The 24,449-nt window shown below is 45.7% G+C and overlaps 1 protein-coding gene across 6 annotated transcripts in view; it reads left to right on the top strand.

Moving 5' to 3' along the window:
* LOC124043320 (triple functional domain protein-like) overlaps nt 1-24,449 on the top strand; it is a 130,421-nt gene that overhangs the window by 91,762 nt on the left and 14,210 nt on the right. For 3 of the 6 annotated variants that reach the window (XM_046361815.1, XM_046361816.1, XM_046361817.1), the window contains 19 exons: nt 2,383-2,412; nt 2,710-2,861; nt 3,676-3,775; nt 5,341-5,584; nt 6,778-6,888; nt 11,065-11,258; nt 11,409-11,579; nt 15,677-15,772; nt 15,879-16,027; nt 17,318-17,384; nt 17,506-17,609; nt 17,696-17,765; nt 19,203-19,385; nt 19,805-19,855; nt 19,971-20,048; nt 20,263-20,451; nt 20,621-20,801; nt 20,927-21,253; nt 21,376-21,965. In XM_046361815.1, coding sequence (XP_046217771.1) covers nt 2,383-2,412; nt 2,710-2,861; nt 3,676-3,775; nt 5,341-5,584; nt 6,778-6,888; nt 11,065-11,258; nt 11,409-11,579; nt 15,677-15,772; nt 15,879-16,027; nt 17,318-17,384; nt 17,506-17,609; nt 17,696-17,765; nt 19,203-19,385; nt 19,805-19,855; nt 19,971-20,048; nt 20,263-20,451; nt 20,621-20,801; nt 20,927-21,253; nt 21,376-21,965 — 3,087 coding nt within the window. The remainder of the gene's footprint in view (nt 1-2,382; nt 2,413-2,709; nt 2,862-3,675; nt 3,776-5,340; nt 5,585-6,777; nt 6,889-11,064; nt 11,259-11,408; nt 11,580-15,676; nt 15,773-15,878; nt 16,028-17,317; nt 17,385-17,505; nt 17,610-17,695; nt 17,766-19,202; nt 19,386-19,804; nt 19,856-19,970; nt 20,049-20,262; nt 20,452-20,620; nt 20,802-20,926; nt 21,254-21,375; nt 21,966-24,449) is intronic. The other 3 variants (XM_046361813.1, XM_046361812.1, XM_046361811.1) reach the window with 3 other exon arrangements.

Raw genomic sequence — 24,449 nt, 5'->3', positions numbered from 1 at the left:
TACATCTGTTACCTTGCTGTCTTTACCTCTCTGTGTTGTCTCTGGTGACTGTTCTATCATACAGTCTAGTACAGTACAGCTGTTACCTTGCTGTCTTTACATTTACATTTACATTTAAGTCATTTAGCAGACGCTCTTATCCAGAGCGACTTATCTCTCTGATGACTGTTCTATCATACAGTCTAGTACAGTACATCTGTTACCTTGCTGTCTTTATCTCTCTGATGACTGTTCTATCATACAGTCTAGTACAGTACAGCTGTTACCTTGCTGTCTTTATCTCTCTGATGACTGTTCTATCATACAGTCTAGTACAGTACATCTGTTACCTTGCTGTCTTTATCTCTCTGATGACTGTTCTATCATACAGTCTAGTACAGTACAGCTGTTACCTTGCTGTCTTTATCTCTCTGATGACTGTTCTATCATACAGTCTAGTACAGTACATCTGTTACCTTGCTGTCTTTATCTCTCTGATGACTGTTCTATCATACAGTCTAGTACAGTACATCTGTTACCTTGCTGTCTTTATCTCTCTGGTGACTGTTCTATCATACAGTCTAGTACAGTACATCTGTTACCTTGCTGTCTTTATCTCTCTGATGACTGTTCTATCATACAGTCTAGTACAGTACATCTGTTACCTTGCTGTCTTTATCTCTCTGGTGACTGTTCTATCATACAGTCTAGTACAGTACATATGTTACCTTGCTGTCTTTATCTCTCTGATGACTGTTCTATCATACAGTCTAGTACAGTACATCTGTTACCTTGCTGTCTTTATCTCTCTGGTGACTGTTCTATCATACAGTCTAGTACAGTACATCTGTTACCTTGCTGTCTTTATCTCTCTGATGACTGTTCTATCATACAGTCTAGTACAGTACATCTGTTACCTTGCTGTCTTTATCTCTCTGATGACTGTTCTATCATACAGTCTAGTACAGTACATCTGTTACCTTGCTGTCTTTATCTCTCTGATGACTGTTCTATCATACAGTCTAGTACAGTACATCTGTTACCTTGCTGTCTTTATCTCTCTGATGACTGTTCTATCATACAGTCTAGTACAGTACATCTGTTACCTTGCTGTCTTTATCTCTCTGATGACTGTTCTATCATACAGTCTAGTACAGTACATCTGTTACCTTGCTGTCTTTATCTCTCTGATGACTGTTCTATCATACAGTCTAGTACAGTACATATGTTACCTTGCTGTCTTTATTTCTCTGATGACTGTTCTATCATACAGTCTAGTACAGTACATCTGTTACCTTGCTGTCTTTATCTCTCTGGTGACTGTTCTATCATACAGTCTAGTACAGTACATCTGTTACCTTGCTGTCTTTATCTCTCTGATGACTGTTCTATCATACAGTCTAGTACAGTACATCTGTTACCTTGCTGTCTTTATCTCTCTGATGACTGTTCTATCATACAGTCTAGTACAGTACATCTGTTACCTTGCTGTCTTTATCTCTCTGATGACTGTTCTATCATACAGTCTAGTACAGTACATCTGTTACCTTGCTGTCTTTATCTCTCTGATGACTGTTCTATCATACAGTCTAGTACAGTACATCTGTTACCTTGCTGTCTTTATCTCTCTGATGACTGTTCTATCATACAGTCTAGTACAGTACATCTGTTACCTTGCTGTCTTTATCTCTCTGATGACTGTTCTATCATACAGTCTAGTACAGTACATCTGTTACCTTGCTGTCTTTATCTCTCTGATGACTGTTCTATCATACAGTCTAGTACAGTACATCTTTGTCTGGGGCTGTTTTATTTATGTTTGTATCTCTGAATATTCAATGTTTGTTTGCTAACCAACCGTGGGCTAACATGCTTACGCCAACACCACTGACATGAACTTTAACCCCTAAACTCCCACAATTCCTCCAACTCCCACACCTTCTAGCTTCTAGGCATGTACAGTTTTCTCTTCTAGAAAAATGGATCTCTTCTTGTTTTAGGATTTGACACCTCACGTGTCGACCCTCTACCAATTCAATTCAAGGGGCTTTATCTTCCGTCTCTCTCTCTGCCTCTCTCTCCTTACCAAATTGAACATCTTATATGTTTTTAATGCCCACCTCCAAAGCTAGTTTTAGTACTGACGCTTCTTGTTTGTGTCAGTGGTTGGAAAATCATGTTGCCCTACTCCTAACCAGTTGTCTCTGACATAATATAATGACTCTGTTCCTATTCTGTCCATCAATATAACTGTTAACCACCTAATTAACTAACTAGCCACCACCAAAATGCTCTAACTGTGGTCCGTCAGTCATCTCGAGCCATTCTGTCATCATTGAAAATGTCATATAAATGAACTAAACACAAACCAGTGAAATGCTCTATTCTATATTTGAACCAAAGCCAAGTCAGGGATGCAAACATGGATCGATGGTGAGTAAAACTGTACTAACTAGCCTAACACATAATATAGCCCTCGGCTGCATCTCAATACTCTACTGTGGCCTCCTCTCTTTGTCTCCTTTCCTCTCCTACTCTCCTTATTCTCTGTTTCAATGTCCACACTAGCTTATTACTTAGAATGAAGTCGTGTGGGTATTGGAATATAACCGTTTCTTCTCCAGTGGGGGTCTATGAAACTGTTTAGACTAAAATGTGAGTTCTGAGAGCGAGGTGATTGGGTGAGACTGTAATTTACGACCTTTGACCCCTTCCCTGGGCCAATGGCAGGCGTCGAGCATTGAGAACAAGCAGGATTGGATCAAACACGTCAGGGAGGTGATCCAGGAGCGAACCATCCACCTGAGAGGAGCTCTGAAGGAACCCATACACATCCCTAAGTCTGCCACCGCCAAGCACCACAAGGGACACCGCAGGTACAGGTACACAAATGCATAAGTATACTATACACACCTACACACACAGAGATACACATACACTGAGTGTGCAAAACATTATGAACACCTGCTCTTTCCATGACATAGACTTACCTGGTGAAAGCTATGATCCGTTATCGATGTCACCTGTTAATTGATGAAGACCAGATGAAGAGGAGGAGACATGTTAAAGAAGGATTTTTAACCCTTGAGACAATTGACACATGGAGGCTGAATTGTCAAGACAAAATATTTGAGTGCCTTTAAATGGGGTGTGGTGGTAGGTGCCAGGCTGAGTGTGTCAAGAACTGCAACGCTGCTGGATTTTTCACACTCAACAGTTTCCCGTGTGTATCAAGAATGGCCAACCACCCAAAGGACATCCAGCCAACTTGACACAACTGTGGGAAGCTTTGGAGTGAACATGGGCCAGCATCCCTGTGGAATGAGTTCGACACCTTGTAGTCCATTGCCTTGTGTAGTCCATTGCCTTGTGGAGTCCATTGCCTTGTGGAGTCCATTCCCTGTGGAGTCCATGCCTTGTAGAGTTCATGCCTTGTAGAGTCCATGCCTTGTAGAATTCATGCCTTGTGGAGTCCTTGCCATGTGGAGTCCAGGCCCTTGTGGAGTCCATGCCTTGTAGAGTCCATACCCCTATGAATTGAGGCTGTTCTGAGGGCAGGAGGGGGGTGCAACTCAATATTAGGGCGGTGTTCTTAATGTTTTGTCATCTGTGTACACTCATATGCATGTAGACATACACATAACCCCCTCCCCAAACACACACTTCCACACTCACCTCTGCCTGTGTATTTGTCAGGGATGGAGAGGACTTGGACAGCCAGGGTGATGGCAGCAGCCAACCAGACACCATCTCTATCGCTTCACGCACCTCACAGAACACACTGGACAGCGACAAGGTGAGCACACACACACACACACTGGTCATCTCTCTGGCCATACCAATATCATATACCCCAGACAGGTGAGCGCACACACACACACACATTGGTCATCTCTCTGGCCATACCAGTATCATATACCCCAGACAGGTGAGCGCACACACACACACACACTGGTCATCTCTCTGGCCATACCAATATCATATACCCCAGACAGGTGAGCGCACACACACACACACTGGTCATCTCACTGGCCATACCAATATCATATACCCCAGACAGGTGAGCACACACACACACACACTGGTCATCTCTCTGGCCATACCAATATCATATACCCCAGACAGGTGAGCACACACACACTGGTCATCTCTCTGGCCATACCAATATCATATACCCCAGACAGGTGAGCACACACACACACACACTGGTCATCTCACTGGCCATACCAATATCATATACCCCAGACAGGTGAGCACACACACACACACACTGGTCATCTCACTGGCCATACCAATATCATATACCCCAGACAGGTGAGTACACACACACACACTGGTCATCTCACTGGCCATACCAATATCATATACCCCAGACAGGTGAGTACACACACACACACTGGTCATCTCACTGGCCATACCAATATCATATACCCCAGACAGGTGAGTACACACACACACACTGGTCATCTCACTGGCCATACCAATATCATATTCCCCAGACAGGTGAGCACACACACACACACACACACTGGTCATCTCACTGGGCCATACCAATATCATATACCCCAGACAGGTGAGCACACACACACACACACACACTGGTCATCTCACTGGCCATACCAATATCATATACCCCAGACAGGTGAGCACACACACACACACACACACACACTGGTCATCTCACTGGCCATACCAATATCATATACCCCAGACAGGTGAGCACACACACACACACACACTGGTCATCTCACTGGCCATACCAATATCATATACCCCAGACAGGTGAGTACACACACACACACTGGTCATCTCACTGGCCATACCAATATCATATTCCCCAGACAGGTGAGCACACACACACACACACACTGGTCATCTCACTGGGCCATACCAATATCATATACCCCAGACAGGTGAGCACACACACACACACACACACTGGTCATCTCACTGGCCATACCAATATCATATACCCCAGACAGGTGAGCACACACACACACACACACACACACTGGTCATCTCACTGGCCATACCAATATCATATACCCCAGACAGGTGAGCACACACACACACACACACTGGTCATCTCACTGGCCATACCTATATCATATACCCCAGACAGGTGAGCACACACACACACACACACACTGGTCATCTCACTGGCCATACCTATATCATATACCCCAGACAGGTGAGCACAGCATACAGTATTTCTGAAATGTGATCATGAAGAAAAGGCTTCAGTTGAAAAGAACCTGAGGACTTTGATGCTTTAGCCTCTCAGGGAAATGATGTAATAATGATCCACCTCCTCATATGCTACTACATTCCTCCTGACCATCTCTCTCTCCTCTCCTCCAGCTGTCTGGTGGCTGTGAGCTGACCGTGGTGATCCATGACTTCATGGCTGGTAACAGCAACGAGCTGACCGTCCGGAGAGGCCAGACTGTAGAGGTTCTGGAGAGGTGCCATGACAAGCCTGACTGGTGTCTGGTGAGAACCACGGACCGCTCCCCTGCCCACGAGGGACTGGTACCCTGCGCCATGCTCTGCATCGCCCACTCACGCTCCTCCATGGAGATGGAGGGGATATTCAACCATAAAGGTGGGTGAAGAGGTATTGGTAGGAGGTAGTGTCATTGAGTTTTAGAAAAGCTCTATATTGTGGATTATTCTATGTATTATGAGTAGGGGGAGAAATGTGTGTTCAGAATCCACTTCTGCCTTTGATAACCTCTTTCTCACTCACCTCCTCCCTCTCACCCTCCTCCCTCTCTCTCCCGCCTCCTCCCTCTCACCCTCCTCCCTCTCTCTCCCCCCTCCTCCCTCACACCCTCTTCCTCCCTCTCACCCTCCTCCCTCTCACCCTCTCTCCCTCTCCCTCCTCCTCCCTCTCTCCCTCCTACTCCCTCTCTCCCTCCTACTCCTCTCTCTCTCTCTCTCTCTCTCTCTCTCTCTCTCTCTCTCTCTCTCTCTCTCTCTCTCTCTCTCTCTCTCTCACTCCTCCTCCCTCTCTTCCTCCTCCCTCTCTCCCTCCACCTCCCTCTCTCTCCCTCCTCCTTCCTCTCTCCTTCTCTCCCTCCTCCTCCCTCTCTCCCTCCCCCTCCCTCCTACTCCCTCTCCCTCCCTCCTACTCCCTCGCTCCCTCCTACTCCCTCTCTCTCTCACTCCTCCTCCCTCTCTCCCTCCTCCCTCTCTCCCTCCTCCTCCCTCTCTCTCCCTCCTCCTTCCTCTCTCCTTCTCTACCTCCTCCTCCCTCTCTCACTCCCCCTCCCTCCCACTCCCTCTCTCCCTCCTACTCCTCTCTCTCTCTCTCTCTCTCTCACTCCTCCTCCCTCTCTCCCTTCTCCTCCCTCTCTCTCCCTCCTCCTTCCTCTCTCCTTCTCTACCTCCTCCTCCCTCTCTCACTCCCCCTCCCTCCCACTCCCTCTCTCCCTCCTACTCCCTCTCTCTCTCTCTCTCACTCCTCCTCCCTCTCTCCCTCCTCCCTCTCTCCCTCCTCCTCCCTCTCTCTCCCTCCTCCTTCCTCTTTCCTTCTCTCCCTCCTCCTCCCTCTCTCCCTCCCCCTCCCTCCTACTCCCTCTCTCACTCCTACTCCCTCTCTCCCTCCTCCTCCCTCTCTCCCTCCCTCTCCCTCCTACTCCCTCTCTCCCTCCTACTCCCTCTCTCTCTCTCACTCCTCCTCCCTCTCTCCTTCCTCTCTCCTTCTCTCCCCCTCCTCCCTCTCTCTCTCCCCCTCCTCCCTCTCTCTCCCCCTCCTCCCTCTCTCTCCCTGCTCCTCCCTCTCTCTCCCTCCAGACACTCTATCAGTCTGTAGTAATGACTCCATCATGCCAGGCTCCTCTGCCACTCTGCAGCCTGGGCATCATGGCATGGGCTCACATACCTCGCCAGGGCCCAAACGACCTGGTAAACACACACACACACACACACACACACACACACACACACACACACACACACACACACACACACACACACACACACACACACACACACACACACACACACACACACACACACACACACACACACACACACACACACTCTTCACTCATTTTGGCAAGGGAGTGGATCCCAATCCGTGACCGTATTGTGCATGAATTTAGGACTTCAGATATTTTTTATGCCGGAACTGGACAGGTTGTCGGCCCCAGTGATGTACTTGGCCGTACGCACTACCCTCTGTAGTGCCTTGCGGTCTGATGCCAAGCAGTGATGCAGCCAGTCAAGATGCTCTCAATGGTGCAGCTGTAGAACTTTTTGAGGATCTGAGGGTCGATGCCAGATCTTTTTAGCTTGCTGCACTGGTGTGTCTGTCACTATTGATTAATAATATATTAATATTTCTGGGACATTTTGGAGAACACTTATGGATCTGTTAGACACACATTTATCTATATCATTTCTCTAAACTGATTTGACAACTGATTTGACAATTGACTACAGCCTACCACTGTAGTGTCGTCTGCAAACTTGATGATTGAGTTGGAGGCGTGCATGGCCACTCAATCATGGGTGAACAGGAAGTACAGGAGAGGGCTAAGAACGCACCCTTGTGGGGTCCCAGTGTTGAGGATCAGCGGGGTGGAGATGTTGTTTCCTACCCTCACCACCTGGGGGTGGCCCGTCAAAGTCCAGGACCCAGTTGCACAGGGCGGGGTCGAGACCCAGGGTCTCGAGCTTGATGACGAGTTTGGAGGGTACTATGGTACTATGGTCCTTCTGTAGCTCAGTTGGTAGAGCATGGCGCTTGTAACGCCAGGGTAGTGGGTTCGATCCCCGGGACCACCCATATGTAGATTGTATGCACACATGACTGTAAGTCGCTTTGGATAAAAGCGTCTGCTAAATGGCATATATTATTATTATATTATATTATTATGGTGTTAAATGCTGAGCTGTAGTCGATGAACAGCATTCTTACATAGGAATTCCTCTTGTCCAGATTCCTCTTGGGGCGGTAAGCATATTGGAGTGGGTCTAGGTTGTCAGGTAGCGTGGAGGTGATATGATCCTTGACTAGTCTCTCAAAGCACTTCATGATGATGGAAGTGAATGCTACAGTGTGATAGTCATTTAGCTCAGTTACCTTAGCTTTCTTGGGAACAGGAACAATGGTGGCCCTCTTGAAGCATGTGGGGACAGCAGACTGGGATAGGGATCGATTGAATATGTCCGTAAACACACCAGCCAGCTGCTCTGCACATGCTCTGAGGACGCGGCTAGGGATGCCGTCTGGGCCGGCAGCCCTGCGAGGGTTAACACGTTTAACTGTTTTACTCATGTTGGCTGCGGTGAAGATAATGTGGTCGGCATTTAATTGTAAGGAATTCTAGGTCAGGTGAACAAAAGGACTTAATCATAAGGCATACACCCTTCTTCTTACCGGGGAGATGTTTGTTTCTGTCGGCGTGATGTGTGAAGAAAGCGGGTGGCTGTACCGACTGATAGCGTATCCCGAGTGAGCCATGTATCCGTGAAACAGAGAATGTTACAATCTCTGATGTGTCTCTGGAAGGCAACCCTTGCTCGAATTTTGTCTACCTTGTTGTCAAGAGACTGGACGTTGGCTAGTAGTATACTCAGGAGCGGTGAGCGATGTGCCCGTCTACGGAGCCTCACCAGAAGACCGATCCGTCTACCCCTTCTGTGGCGCCGTTGTTGTTCTGGGTCGCCTACTGGGATCCCAACCATTGTCCTGTGTGGTGGTCCAAACAGAGGATCCGCTTCGGGAAAGTCGTATTCCTGGTCGTAATGTTGGTAAATTGACGTTGCTCTTATATCCAATAGTTCTTCCCAGCTGTATGTAATAAGAATTTCCTGGGGTATCAATGTAAGAAATAATACATTAAAAAAACAAAATACTCCATAGTTTCCTAAGAACGCGAAGCAAGGTGACCATCTCTGTCGGCGCCATCATTCTCCAGTCAGGGAGAAACAAATGCAACATGCAGCAATTTCAAGATTAGGCCCTAAATTAGGCCCTAATCTATGGATTTCACATGACTGGGAATACAGATATTCATCTGTTGGTCACAGATACCTTTAAAAAGAAATAGGGGCGTGGATCAGAAAACCAGTCAGGGGTCAGAAAACCAGTCAGTATCTGGTGTGACCACCATTTGCCTCATGCAGCCCAACACATCTCCTTCACATAGAGTTGACCAGGCTGTTGATTGTGGCCTGTGTAATCTTCAATGGCTGTGCAAAGTTTCTGGATATTGGCGGGACCTGGAACACGCTGTCGTACACGTCGATCCAGTGCATCCCAAACATGCTCAATGGGTAACATGTCTGGAGACTATGCAGGTGATGGAAGAACTGGGACATTTTCAGCTTCCAGGAATCGTGTAGAGATCCTTGCGACATGGGGCCATGTATTATCATGCTGAAACATGAGGTGATGGCGGCGGATGAATGGCACGGCAATGGACCTCATGATCTCATCACGGTGTCTGTGCGTTAAAATTACCACTCTGTTCACAACATTGATATCAGCAAACTGCTCGCCCACACCACGCCAGCTGTCCAGTACAGTTGAAACCGGGATTCATCCGTGAAAAGCACACTTCTCTAGCGTGCCCGTGGCCATCGAAGGTGAGCATTTGCCAATTGAAGTTGATTACGACACCAAACTGCAGTCAGATCAAGACCTTGCTGAGGATGACGAGCATGCAGATAAGCTCCCCTTGACAGTTTGTGCAGAAACCACAAAACCCACGGTTTCGTCAGCTGTCCGGGTGGCTGGTCTCAGACCATCCAGCAGGTGAAGAAGCCGGACGTGGAGGTCCTTGGCTGGCATGGAAACACGTGGTCTGTGGTTGTGAGGCCGGTTGGACGTACTGCCAAATTCTCTAAAACAGCATTGGAGGAGGCTTATGGTAGAGAAATTAGTATTCAATTATCTGGCAACAGCTCTGGTGGACATACCTGCAGTCAGCATGCCAATTGCACTCTCCCTCAAAACTTGAGACATTTGTGGCAATGTGTTGTGGAACAAAACTTCACATTTTAGAGTGGCCTTTTATTGTCCCCAGCTGTTTAAATCATCTTCTTGATATGCCACACCCGTAAGGTGGATGGATTCTCTTGGCAAATGAGAAATGGTCACTATTAGGGATGTAAACAAATGTGTGCACAACATTTTTGATAAATAAGCTTTTTGTGTGTATGGAACATTTCTGGGATCTTTTATTTCAGCTGATGAAACATGGGACCAGCACTTTACATGTTGCGTTTATATTTTTGTTCAGTGTAAATGAGAAACTGTAATCCAGGGGAAATGGAAACGCAAATAAATCTGCCTATTTGAGGTTATAAATACATCGTTTCGGCTATAAATACATGACTATACCGTTTCTTTTCCCCTGGTCAGAGGGGATCAGCACACACAGGCTTCTCTAGGCTACATGAAGCTGTGGTTGTGCACAAGTTAACATGATGCAAATCAGTCTAAACAACCATTCTTTGTTCCTCTTTTCAGTGCTTTTGTGTCCGTATTAACATTAAAAATAACTGTGGCGGGAATGAGCTTCCGTAATAACACATCCTCTTTTAAAGCCTTGAATCTCATGAGGGACCTCTTTCAACACTGGTCATGTAGCTAGCTGTTAGCCAGCAGGGGTGCATCGGTTTCAATTGGACTAGAGTTTGCTAGGCTGGCTAGCTAGGAGGCAGCCTACGCTGACTAGCATCGCTAGCATGCTAATGTTACTGAACTCATGACAAAATCATGTTTCGACATTGTAGTGGCTATTGATGTTTTGGTTGTTGTTTGGTTGCTTAGTGGCATTGCAAATATAATATTTTTGGCATTAAACTCCGATTTAACTACAGGTATGTATCTAATTGGGTGTCGGCATTAAAACATTTGTGAAGTCCCAAATTCCTGCGATTTACTGTGAGAATTTGCACGCTCACCGATATGGAGCCTCATGAATAAAAGATCCGGTCACGGATTAAGAGCCACTACCTTTTTGCAAAGAGTTTGAGCGAACAGCTCTAAATTTAAAGTGGTTGAAAAGGAGGTGTGTTGTGTGTGCCTACATGTACGTGTTAACAGTCTCCATCCCCCTGTCCCAGGTAACACCCTGCGTAAGTGGCTGACCAGCCCAGTGCGTCGCCTGAGCAGTGGCAAGGCAGACGGGCACGTCAAAAAGCTGGCGCACAAACAGAAGAAGAACCGCGAGGTGAGGAAGAGTGGTGAGATGACGGGCAGCGCCCAGAAAGACTCTGATGACAGCGCCGCTACACCCCAGGATGAGACTGTGGAGGAGGTGAGCGGATGGTGGCGACAGGCAGACATGGACACACACACGCCTATTCACCAGCAAAATTCTCTCTGAGTCTCTCTCTCACTCTTTGTCTCTCTCTACCTTTCTCTCCCACCGTCTCTCTAACCTCTGCTCTCTTTCTCTCCTCTACAGAGGGTGCGTAACGAGGGGCTCTCCAGTGGGACCCTGTCCAAGTCCTCGTCCTCTGGGATGCAGAGCTGTGGAGAGGAGGAAGGCGAGGAGGGTCCTGACTCTGTACCCCTACCGCCCCCCATGGCCATCCAGCAGCACAGCCTACTGCAGCCTGACACACAGGATGACAAGGTAAGGGTAAGGGAGGAGGGAGGTAGAGAATAGGGGTACAGCCAGGCTAAGCATAAGGTGAAGGGGTGTACGGGTGGGGAGAAGGTACGGGAGAGGATAGATTGGGGTGGGGTCTAAAATATAGAAAGTCTAGGCTAACTGGTACACACATATAAAATAACAGATATGCCTGTAACCAGGAAGTGTAACACTAAACAAACAATCCTAAACTACCCCATGTAAATCTAAGATCCCCCCCCACACAGAGACCTCATCCTTTCTGTTACACTTTCTCTCCCTTATGATTTAGCCATGAGTTTAATTATTTCGTGATTATATTCTACAGACAAACATTACATCCATTTTAGTCAGTTTTCTTCTCACTTCCTGCTGAGCAGGGCCTGTATTCACTTCCTGCTGAACAGGGCCTGTATTCACTTCTTGCTGAGCAGGGCCTGTATTCACTTCCTGCTGAACAGGGCCTGTATTCACTTCCTGCTGAACAGGGCCTGTATTCACTTCTTGCTGAACAGGGCCTGTATTCACTTCCTGCTGAGCAGGGCCTGTATTCACTTCTTGCTGAGCAGGGCCTGTATTCACTTCCTGCTGAACAGGGCCTGTATTCACTTCCTGCTGAACAGGGCCTGTATTCACAAAGCATCTTAGAGTAGTACGAATGCTGATTTAGGATCATTCAATATGATGAAAGGCAAATCTGATCCTAGATCAGCACTCCTATGAGACGCTTTGGGAACGCAGGCCTAGATTTCAATTCATTATGAAACATTGAAGCTCCTATTCAAATAGAAATCCAATGAAATGCATCAGTTACTGTTCTCGTCCTGGGGTCATCTTTCCTTGGCGCAGCAGCGTTTTTCTCTGACACTAATTTGTTTCTCTTTTTGTTTGTTTTGTTTCCGACTGTATCATTCGTTTGCTGTCTGCTGTCTGTTTACCACGCTGTAGCATTACCTTGATTTATGTCCTGTCTTTGCTTTGTCTCAGTTTCCATACCTCTCCATCTCCTGAATCAATCCTTCCATCTCTCTCCCTCCTCTTCTCTTCCCTCAATACTTGAGTTCTCTCTCTCTTTTCCCCCTCTCAGTAACTGTACTGTAGACTTAGTTGCTGTTTTTCTTCCGTTTCTACTTATGAAAGTCAGTTTAATGACAACGGATGTAGAATGTTGGCGTCTGTTCCTGTCTTGTATTATTTTTCTCCCTGAGGCAAAGGACACTTCCAAACGTCTCTCTCCAGAGCTCTTGTAGTCTGCCTACCTTGCGCTCTCTCTGGCTCTCTTCTACACCTAAACTTGCTCTCTCTCTCTTAGTTTCTACAGTGCTTTATCCAACTATAGAATTACTCCCCCTCTTCATCATTCTTTTTTAGTTTGGATTATTTTACATTTTTCATCACCTGCAAGGTTCCTTCAATATACGGCTTTCACCAAACAAGTCTAAGTTTTGATTATGCATTTTAAGTATTTTTTTGCCTCGTTGCCTGGTTACTCATCCGTTTGCTGTGTGATAGCACCCTCAGAATAACTCGGAGACACATGCAGGACGAGAGCAGGTAGAAATCTCTAGACGCTGATCTAAGGTCAACTCTGCGTTCTCTCACACTATTCGCTTCAGGATCGAATTTGGGGAATGCTGATCCTAGATCTGTGCCTAAGAGCAACATCTTGCGTTCGGAACACTTGTACAAACGAACAAAGTCGTGCTAAAATGAGGATGATTCAGAACTCCCTCCTCCTCCCTCACCCCCCTCACCTGTCCTCACCCCTCCCCTGTGTGCGTTAACCTCATTGCACCATGTTATTAATTGGCACCTACTGTAAGCCCTGGCGCGCCCAGAGGGTACAGCCCAACACCCCACCACACACAGACCCTTAGTGGGGCACAGCACAGTCTGGAGACAGCACAGCAAGGGTGAGAGACTCTCATACACTACTGTACCGCCTTACTGCTTCAATGTCTCATACAGTCATTATACACCTTCTCTTTTCTAAATGCAGTCCTTTATTAAACAGTTCATATTTCATCATCCACTTTTAAAAATGTCTTTATTATATAGATATTTCATACACTCTCTATATATATATTTTTTTACACATCAGAACATTCATCAGAAAATGTAACTATCCCATTCTCCTAATTTATTATTTCCTCTTGTTTTTTCTTTTTTTTTACTCCCTTTTTCACTTTCACACCTGTAACCTCTTATCTTCTCTTATTTTTCAATACCATGGATTTACCTCTTAGGAAACTCATTGGAGACTATACTATATACAAAAGTATGTGGACACCCCTTCAAATGAGTGGATTCGGCTATTTCAGCCATTCCCATTGCTGGCAGGTATATAAAATCGAGCATACTGCCATGCAATCTCCATAGACAAACATTGACAGTAGAATAGCCTTAATGAAAAGCTGAGTGACTTTCAATGTGGCATTGTCATAGGATGCCACCTTTCCAAAAAGTCAGTTCGTCAAATTTCTGCCCTGCTAGAGCTGCCCCAGTCAACTGTAAGTGCTGTTATTATGTAGTGGAAACGTCTAGGAGCAACAACGGCTCAGCCACGAAGTGGTAGGTCACACAAGCTCACAGAATGGGACCGCCAAGTGCTGAAGCACGTAAAAATCACCTGTCCTCGGTTGCAACACTCACTACCGTGTTACAAACTGCCTCTGGAAGCACCCGATGACTGTTCATCGGGAGCTTCATGAAATTGGTTTCCATGGCCGGGCAGCCACACACAAGCCTAAGATCACCATGCGCAATGCCAAGTGTCGGCTGGAGTGGTGTAAAGCTCACCGCCATTGGACTCTGGAGCAGTGAAATACGTTCTCTGGAGTAATGAATCACGCTTCATCATCTGGCAGTCTGACGGAAGAATCTGGGTTTGGTGGATGCCAGGAGAACGCTACCTGCCCCAATGCATAGTGCCAACTGTAAAGTTTGGCGGAGGAAGAATAATGGTCTTGGGCTGTTTTTCACAGTTCGGGCTAGGCCCCTTAGTTCCAGTGAAGGGAAATCTTAACACTACATCATACAATTACCTTCTAGATGGTTCTGTGCTTTGTGGCAACAGTTTGGGGAAGGCCCTTTCCTGTTTCAGCATGACAATGCCCCCGTGCACAAAGTGAGGTCCATACAGAAATGGTTTGTCGAGATCAGTGTGGAAGAACTTGACTGGCCTGCACAGAGCCCTCACCTCAACCTTTGGGATGAATTGGAACTCCGACTGCGAGCCAGGCCTAATCGTCCAACATCAGTGCCCGACCTCCCTAATGGTCTTGTGGTTGAATGGAAACAAGTCCCCTCAGCAATGTTCCAACATCTAGTGGAAAGCCTTCCCAGAAGAGTGGAGCCGCCTGTTATAGCAGCAATGGGGGGGGACCAACTCCATATTAATACCCATGATTTTGGAATGAGATGTTCGATGAGCAGGTGTCCACATGCTTTTGGTCATGTAGTGTATTTTCCTTCTTTTTTTTGTCATAGATTCACTTTACACTTCTTAATTTTAACTTCATATTAGAACCGATTTCTTGTTCTGATCAACATTGGATCATTTATTAAGAGCAGAGGATCAAAATGCAACACGAACAGTAACACTGTGTAAGGTAGACAAAGCGAGATGACGTCATCTTATACAAGCCAATAATCCAACTTAGTCGTCACCAACATATAGCTGGCTGGAAACATTTGACCTGCCATTCAATGTAGGCCTCAGGAATATTTTGGGATCTGTTCAGAAAGAAACACTGTTTTCTTTCATTGTCTCTTTTTCAGTAGTCACCTGGATCAGTGTTTGCAGTGTGTCTCTACATGAACTGTTTTGATGTTCTCCCTTAAAAGAGGGCTTTCTACAAGAGAGGGTTAAATTAGGAAGAACCAATAATGTTATTCTGGACAGATTTGGTTTCTGGGTAATTGATAGGATCAGTTAATTTATGTATTAATTCATCAGTTAATTGTTTCAAAGATTGCTTGATTGTTTTCTAGATGACAGGAATGAGAGGAAATGAAACCTTTAGCCAGATCAGGAAGTAACACTCTGCTGAATGGCGTGTTGTAACACTGTTCTCTCCTAACCCCCCATCCCTGTCCAGAGCTCCTCTCGTCTGTCAGTCCGTCCGTCCAGTTCTGAGACACCCAGTGCAGCAGAGCTGGTGAGCGCCATCGAAGAACTGGTCAAGAGCAAGATGGTGAGGACACTCTCTCTCTCACACGCACACACACACAGAGGCGTCATCTGGTTTACAATCTACCTCCTTCTTTCTCCGTCCCTCTCTCCCTCTTCTCTCTCTCCAGGCTTTAGAGGACCGGCCCAGCTCTCTCTCAGTAGAACAGAGGGATAGCAGCTCTCCCTCCTTCAACCCCTCCGACAACTCCCTTCTTTCATCCTCCTCTCCCATCGATGAGATGGAGGAGCGCAAGACTGGATTCCTCAAGAGACGACAGTACGTACTGGATTGATAGATTCATTTGCATGTTAAAGCGATTCCAATTGTTTCCAATGTGGCACACTAGCAATGTTTCTCACTTTCTGTCACTCACTCTCTCTCGCTCACTGTTACAGTGTCCATATTAGGGCAAACTCCGTCTCAGTAGGATTTGACTGAAGCTGTCCTACTATGGACACCATACACTGGAACTCCCTTTTATACTTTGAAACACGCGTTTCAGCTGTGTTTTCTTACTTTCTCTCTCTCTCTCTCGCTGTCTCTCTCTCTCTCTGTGTTTGTCTCTCTCTGTCTCCCTCTGTTGAGTGAGTTGAGTTTATTTTATTTTTTACAGGGACAGTGCACATTAATCAACGTTTCAGTAAAAGTGCCGGTTTTAGCCAGCCGGCTCATTTTCAACCGCAGTCCCTGGGCAGGTTATTAAAAACGATTACAATACAGACAGAGCAACATAGGACAAGCAAGACGTAGCATACAGACAGAGCAACATAGGGCAAGCAAGACGTAGCATGCAGACAGAGCAACATAGGACAAGCAAGACGTAGCATGCAGACAGAGCAACATAGGGCAAGCAAGACGTAGCATACAGTCAGAGCAACATAGGGCAAGCAAGACGTAGCATACAGACAGAGCAACATAGGACAAGCAAGACGTAGCATGCAGGCAGAGCAACATAGGACAAGCAAGACATAGCATACAGACAGAGCAACATAAGACAAAATTCATAAAAGCAACAAAGTGTTTCCACACCTCACTGGCTACAGACAACAGACCACATGGAAAGTGGCAACACACAGCTAGGGACCATGTTCACAAATCTGATTGACCTGTAGCCATGTCTTCATGCATTTTGTGAAAGTGTGATATGTGTTGCAGTTATGTGTGCCTGATGGCAGTGTATTCCATACATGGGAAGCACTCTCAGAGAATGCAGATTTATTAAAGGTGCTTTTCCTTAAGGGAACTATACAGTCACCTCTCATGGCAGACCTTGTGGATCTGCTGCCATATGTCTGGGTTTTCTGTTTAACAAAAATACTGAGTGGAGGGGGAGCAGGCCATTTAGGATCTTGAATACAAGACATGCGTCGGTATATTGCACAAGATTTTCCCAACTCAGGAGCTCATGCTTTCTGAGGATGTAACAGTGATGATGGCTATTGGGCTTCCTCTCTCTCTCTCTCTCTGTCTCTCTGTCTCTCTCTCTCTGTCTCTCTCTCGCTGTCTCTCTCTTTCGCTGTCTCTCTCTCTCGCTGTCTCTCTCTCGCTGTCTCTGTCTCTCTGTAGTTATGTGTTGTTGGAGCTGGTGGAGACTGAGAGGGACTACGTCAGAGACCTGGGCGTGGTGGTGGGGGTAAGTCAAAATGCATCACTTCCTCCCTCCCTCTGACCTCACTTCCTCTTCCTCTCGTGTTAGTTGATGTTAGAGTGTGTGTGTGATGGCTTGATTATGCAACCCTGACTGTGTGTTTCAGGGCTATATGACGCGGATGAAGGAGGAAGGGGTACCAGATGATATGAAGGGGAAAGACAAGATCGTCTTTGGAAACATCCACCAGATTTACGACTGGCACAGAGAGTACGACACACACACACGGGCACACACACACACACACAACATATGGATACACCTTGCTAACCCTCTCTCTCTCTTTCTCTCTGCAGTTTCTTCATGGGAGAGTTAGAGAAGTGTCTGGAAGACCCTGACCGACTTGGACCGCTGTTTGTCAAACATGTGAGTGACTGACTGTTGCTGTGTGAGTGTGTCCTTCTGTAGCTCAGTTGGTAGAGCATGGCGCTTGTAACGCCAGGGTAGTGGGTTCGATTCCCGGGACCACCCATACGTAGAATGTATGCACACATGACTGTAAGTCGCTTTGGATAAAAGCGTCTGCTAAATGGCATATATATACAGTGCAATCGGAAAGTATTCAGACCCCTTGACTTTTCCCACATTGTTACGTTACAGCCTTATTCTAAAATGTATCAAGTAAAACATTTTCTCATCAATCTACACACAATACCCCATAATGACAAAGCGAAAAAACAGTTTTTTTGACATTTTTGCAAATGTATGAAAAATAAAAATAAACTGAAATGCATTATTTACATAAGTATTCATAAGTATAGAACCTTTGCTATGAGACTCGACATTGAGCATCCTTGAGATGTTTCTACAACTTGATTGAAGTCCACCTGTGGTAAATTCAATTGATTGGACATGATTTGGAAAAACACACACTTGTCTATATAAGATCCCACAGTTAACAGAGCATGTCAGAGTAAAAACCAAGCCATGAGGTCAAAGGAATTGTCTGTAGAGCTCCGAGACAGGATTGTGTTTAGGCACAGATCTGGGGAAGTGTACCAAAAAATGTCTGCAGCATTGAAGGTCCCCAAGAATATAGTGGCCTCCATCATTCTTAAATGGAAGAATTTTGGAACCACCAAGACTCTTCCTAGTACTGGCCGCCCAGCCAAACTGAGCATCTCGGGGAGAAGGGCCTTGGTCAGGGAGGTGACCAAGAACTCAATGGCCACTCTGAAAGGGCTCCAGATTTCCTCTTTGGAGATGGGAGAACCTTCCAGAAGGACAATCATCTCTGCAGCACTCTACCAATCAGGCCTTTATGATAGAGTGGCCAGACGGAAGCCACTCTTCAGTAAAAGGCGCATGACAGCCTGCTTGGAGTTTGCCAAAAGGCACCTAAAGACTCTCAGACCATGAGAAACAAGACTCTTTGGTCTGATGAAACCAATATGGAACTCTTTGGGCTGAATGCCAAGAGTCACGTCTGGAGGAAACTTGTCACCATCTTCACTGTGAAGCATGGCGGTGGCAGCACAGAACCAGGACTTGAACACTATCAAACATCTCTCTAGAGGCCTGAAAATAGCTGTGCAGCGACACTCCCCATCCAACCTAACAAAGCTTGAGAGGATCTGCAGAGAAGAATGGGAGAAACTCCCTAAATACAGGTGTGCCAAGCTTGTAGCGTCATACCCAAGAAGACTGTAATCGCAAATCCCAAAGGTGCTTCAACAAAGTACTGAGGAAAGGGTCTTCTAATCAATTTTAGAACAAGGCTTTAATGTAGCAATGTGGAAAAAGTCACGGGGTCTGAATCGAGTATATCTGCTGTACCCTAACCCTTATGTGTTCTGTCTCCAGGAGCGGAGGCTCCACATGTACGTAGTGTACTGTCAGAACAAGCCTAAGTCAGAGCTCATCGTATCAGAGTACATCGACACCTACTTCGAAGACCTGAAACAACGTCTCGGTCAGCGTCTCCAGATCACTGACCTCCTCATCAAACCCGTCCAGAGAATCATGAAGTACCAACTACTGCTCAAGGTAGGGTGTGGGTGGGGGTGAGTCTCTGTGTGTTCTCTGTAGCTCAGTTGGTAGAGCATGGCGCTTGTAGTGGGTTCGATCCCCGGGACCACCCATACGTAGAATGTATGCACACATGACTGTAAGTCGCTTTGGATAAAAGCGTCTGCTAAATGGCATATATTATATTATTATTATTATTATTCTCGTCATCGTCTTGTGATCCTGTGTAGGAGAGAAATAATCACTGTACAAATCATGTGCTTAATTGTCCAGCAGGGGGTGCAAAACATTCATTTTCTTAGCTGTACCAGGGGGCCAGTATCAAATCAGTTTGCTACCTTACTCTAACATGTTGCCTTATCATTGGGTAATCATTATGTTTCGCACAAGTCACAGTTTTGTAATATCCAATTAACTTTGTCTCGTTTTGTTTGTAGGACTTCCTCAAATTCTCTAAAAAGGCGGGGTTGGATTCAGTTGAGTTGGAGGTGAGGAGGAGAGGAACGGACTTTTCTCTAATTTAAAAAATCTATATTTTTAGACTATATTGTATTTCCTTAACTGTGTTTGTTTTGACCCATTCAATGTGTGTGTTCCCTTCAGAAAGGAGTGGAGACCATGTGCATCTTACCAAAGAGATGCAACGATATGATGAACGTGGGGCGGCTCCAAGGATTTGACGTAAGACAGCCCTGAATGAAAATAGATATTTACATTTAAAAACGGATCAATTGATTGTCAGATCAATCGACCGAACGAATTGATCAACTCGTCTGATTTTCTTTCCTCCTTCCTGGATCTGCCTTCTTACCTCTTCCTTTATTCGTCTCTTTCAACGTTTTTTCTCCTCACTTTTTTCCCATGATCTTCTTTCTTTTCTTTCCTCCCCCTTTAGGGTAAGATTGTGGCCCAAGGTCGTCTGCTGCTTCAGGATACCTTCATGGTATCAGACCCCGGGGAGGGAGTAGGAAGGATGAGGGAGAGAAGGGTCTTCCTCTTCGAACAGGTCGTCATCTTCAGTGAACCACTGGACAAGAAGAGAGGATTCTCCATGCCTGGCTTCCTATATAAGAAGAGCATCAAGGTATCGTCTCTACATCGTATGATGGAAATGTGTATAAACTTCCTAAACACCAAGACAACTCAAAATTAATTTTGAATGCATCAAAAGACAATGTAAGTTTGGAAGCTCTGTATTCATTCACTCGTTAATTTTTGAATAAAGGTGAAACTCTCTCTCCCCCTCCCTCCAGGTCAGTTGTCTCGGGTTGGAGGACAGTGTGGACGGTGACCCCTGTAAGTTTGTGTTGACGTCTCGCGTGACCAATAGCAGCATAGAATCCTTTGTCCTCCACTCCTCCCACCTGGGTGTCCGGCAGGTCTGGACCCTTCAGATCAGCCAGATCCTGGAGAGCCAACGCAACTTCCTCAATGGTACACACACACTTTTAGCTGAGCTTTTTCAACAGTACACGATTTTGGAATGTTGTGATGTTACCAAAATAAGGTTAATATATATTTTTAAATCTCTCTCCCTCACTCTCTCTCTCTCTCTCCAGCTCTGACCTCCCCTACAGAGTACCAGAGGAACCATGTAGGGGCTAGCGACGGACCATGTCTACCCAGCGGCGGAGCTCCGTCAGTGGGGAGCGTCATGCCCAGTTTGGCCCCTGTTGGAGCTCTACAGGGTGTGCATCTATCTGGGCCGCTCGGTGGAAGTGGGCCCCTCGCTGTTGGTAGTCCCCTTGTTGGAGGTGCTCCCCAGGGTGGAGCTGGCTCATCCAGGAGGCCCTCCAGGATCCCCCAGCCCTCCCGCCTGCCCCAGCCCTTACGACACCCACACAACCCTGGGGCCACAGACTCACATGGCCCCAACAAGATGTCAGGTAGGCTGAGGCTCTCCCAGTATTACCGAGGGAGTGTGTGTGTCTGTGTGTGTGTGTGTGTTGAAATTCCTTGGTTAAGACATTTCCCTCCCTCTACTCAGTGTTGCTCACTTCTGATTCAGGTTCTTCCCCTCGTCTCCCCCCTCCTCCCTCGCTCCCTCCCTCTGTCCCAGTGGACCCGCAGGACCTGGCTCCAGCAGGGGGGGTGAGGGAGACCAGGGAGGCCCATCATGGGGTGAGACTCCAGGGGGGAAGCCCCCAGGGCAAGCGCCCCATCTTGGCCTCAAACGACCAGCCCCATTCTGTCTCCCCTATCCCCCGGGCCAGTGTGGCCCCCCTCCCTGTACCTGTGGTTCTCTCCACCCCCACCAAGCCTCGGCCGGGCACCATCTCCCCCATGGCCTCCCCCATGGCCACCCCAGCCTTCGGGAAGGATGCGCTCCCCCCTCCCCCCCCCAGCCCTGGCCTGAAGTCTGGCTCTGGTTCCTTCTGGAGCTCTATGCCTGGTTCTCCAGCCAGCCGGCCTGGCTCCTTCACCTTCCCAGGCGAGGCAGTGGATACCCTGGGGAGGCAGAACCAAAACACGGGCCAGATCTCATCTCAGTCAGGGACCGGGTCCCACAGACACTCTACCCACAGCAAGGAGGCGGACCGCATGAGTACGTGCTCATCGACCAGTGAGCAGTCCATCCAGTCCACCCAGAGCAATGGGGTAAGAGATGTACCCGCTGCCCAGGTTTCAGGGCAGCCTAGTTCTGCTAATGCTCCTGGTTGACTAACCCAGCACCCACGGGAGACGTGTCCTGTCCTGTCTTCCTGTGACCTGCTGCATCCCACTGGAGCTGGCTCTGCTACAACATGTTCTACTACTATTTTACAACTAGTAGTACTTCACTACTACAACAACTACTACTAATTGTTGTACTCCTGCACACTTCTTGTATGTCTCCAAAGAATCGACAAGCCTATTAGACTATTCTTCAACGCACAGCTCTAACCAAGCTTTAACTGCACTTCAAGTAGTACTCTACCGCTACTGCTACTACACTATTAGTAGTACTTTACTACTACTATTATACTATTAGTAGTACTCTACTGCTACTACACTATTAGTAGTACTTTACTACTACTATTATACTATTAGTAGGTCTCTACCGCTACTACTACTACACTATTAGTGGTACTTTACTATTACTACTACTACTACACTATTAGTGGTACTTTAATATTACTACTACTACTACTACACTATTAGTGGTACTTTACTATTACTACTACTACTACTACACTATTAGTAGTACTTTACTACTACTACTATACTATTAGTAGTACTCTACTGCTACTACACTATTAGTAGTACTTTACTACTACTACTATACTATTAGTAGTACTCTACTGCTACTACACTATTAGTAGTACTTTACTACTACTATTATACTATTAGTAGGTCTCTACCGCTACTACTACTACACTATTAGTGGTACTTTACTATTACTACTACTACTACACTATTAGTGGTACTTTACTATTACTACTACTACTACTACACTATTAGTGGTACTTTACTATTACTACTACTACTACTACACTATTAGTAGTACTTTACTACTACTACTATACTATTAGTAGTACTCTACCGCTACTACTACTACACTATTAGTAGTACTTTACTATTACTACTACTACTACTACACTATTAGTGGTACTTTACTATTACAACTACTACTACTACACTATTAGTAGTACTTTACTACTACTACTATACTATTAGTAGTACTCTACTGCTACTACACTATTAGTAGTACTTTACTACTACTATTATACTATTAGTAGGTCTCTACCGCTACTACTACTACACTATTAGTGGCTACTACACTTTACTATTACTACTACTACTACACTATTAGTGGTACTTTACTATTACTACTACTACTACTACACTATTAGTGGTACTTTACTATTACTACTACTACTACTACACTATTAGTAGTACTTTACTACTACTACTATACTATTAGTAGTACTCTACCGCTACTACTACTACACTATTAGTAGTACTTTACTATTACTACTACTACTACTACACTATTAGTAGTACTTTACTACTACTACTACACTATTAGTAGTACTCTACTACTAATACTACTACTACTATACTATTAGTAGTACTTTACTACTACTACTACACTATTAGTAGTACTTTACTACTACTACTACACTATTAGTAGTACTCTACTACTAATACTACTACTACACTATTAGTAGTACTTTACTACTACTACTACACTATTAGTAGTACTTTACTACTACTACTACACTATTAGTAGTACTCTACTACTAATACTAATACTACTATACTATTAGTAGTACTCTAATACTACTACTACCCTGCTAATAGTTGTACTCTACTACTACTACTCTGCTACTAATAGTACTCTACTACTACTACTCTGCTACTAGTAGTACTCTACTACTAGTACTCTGCTACTAGTGGTACACTACTACTACTAGTACTCTGCTACTAGTGGTACACTACTACTACTACTAGTACTCTGCTACTAGTGGTACACTACTACTACTACTAGTACTCTGCTACTAGTGGTACACTACTACTACTACTAGTACTCTGCTACTAGTGGTACACTACTACTACTACTAGTACTCTGCTACTAGTGGTACACTACTACTACTAGTAGTACTCTGCTACTAGTGGTACACTACTACTACTACTACGAACCGCATGTATGTCTAACAACTCTACTTAATTATCCTGAAGACTTTCTACAATTGTTTTTGCGAACAAGGCTTTTATAAAGCTTCAAGCTTTAACAACAACTCTCATTTCTGCTATTTTTAACTCTTGACAAAGCTTCTGTCAGCTTGATTACTTCTCTCTAACTCTTCTCGTCGGAGCGAAAGAGCAAAGACGACTGAAACTGAAAGTCATCCGTCCTTTAACACCTGAGTGTGTACCTCTCTTCCTCTTCACTCTACCTGATTAACTTGTTCTCTGAAGAATGTGGTGCCAATCCCTTTTCCGACTCTCTTTGTTTGTCTCTCATGGAGGTGTCTGAACCTTTCTGGAAGCAGTGTGTGAAACTAGAAAATGGATGGTTAACAACAACACTCACATGACTGAACGATTGATTGTAGAAAGTGCTTTAATCAAATAGTACTTCTCTTTTTCCTCTTTCCT

This window comes from Oncorhynchus gorbuscha, linkage group LG09 (genome assembly GCF_021184085.1).
Source record: "Oncorhynchus gorbuscha isolate QuinsamMale2020 ecotype Even-year linkage group LG09, OgorEven_v1.0, whole genome shotgun sequence".
NCBI lineage: Eukaryota > Metazoa > Chordata > Actinopteri > Salmoniformes > Salmonidae > Oncorhynchus > Oncorhynchus gorbuscha.
The sequence above is the reverse complement of the archived record's forward strand: the minus strand, read 5'-3'. Positions and strand labels throughout refer to the sequence as shown.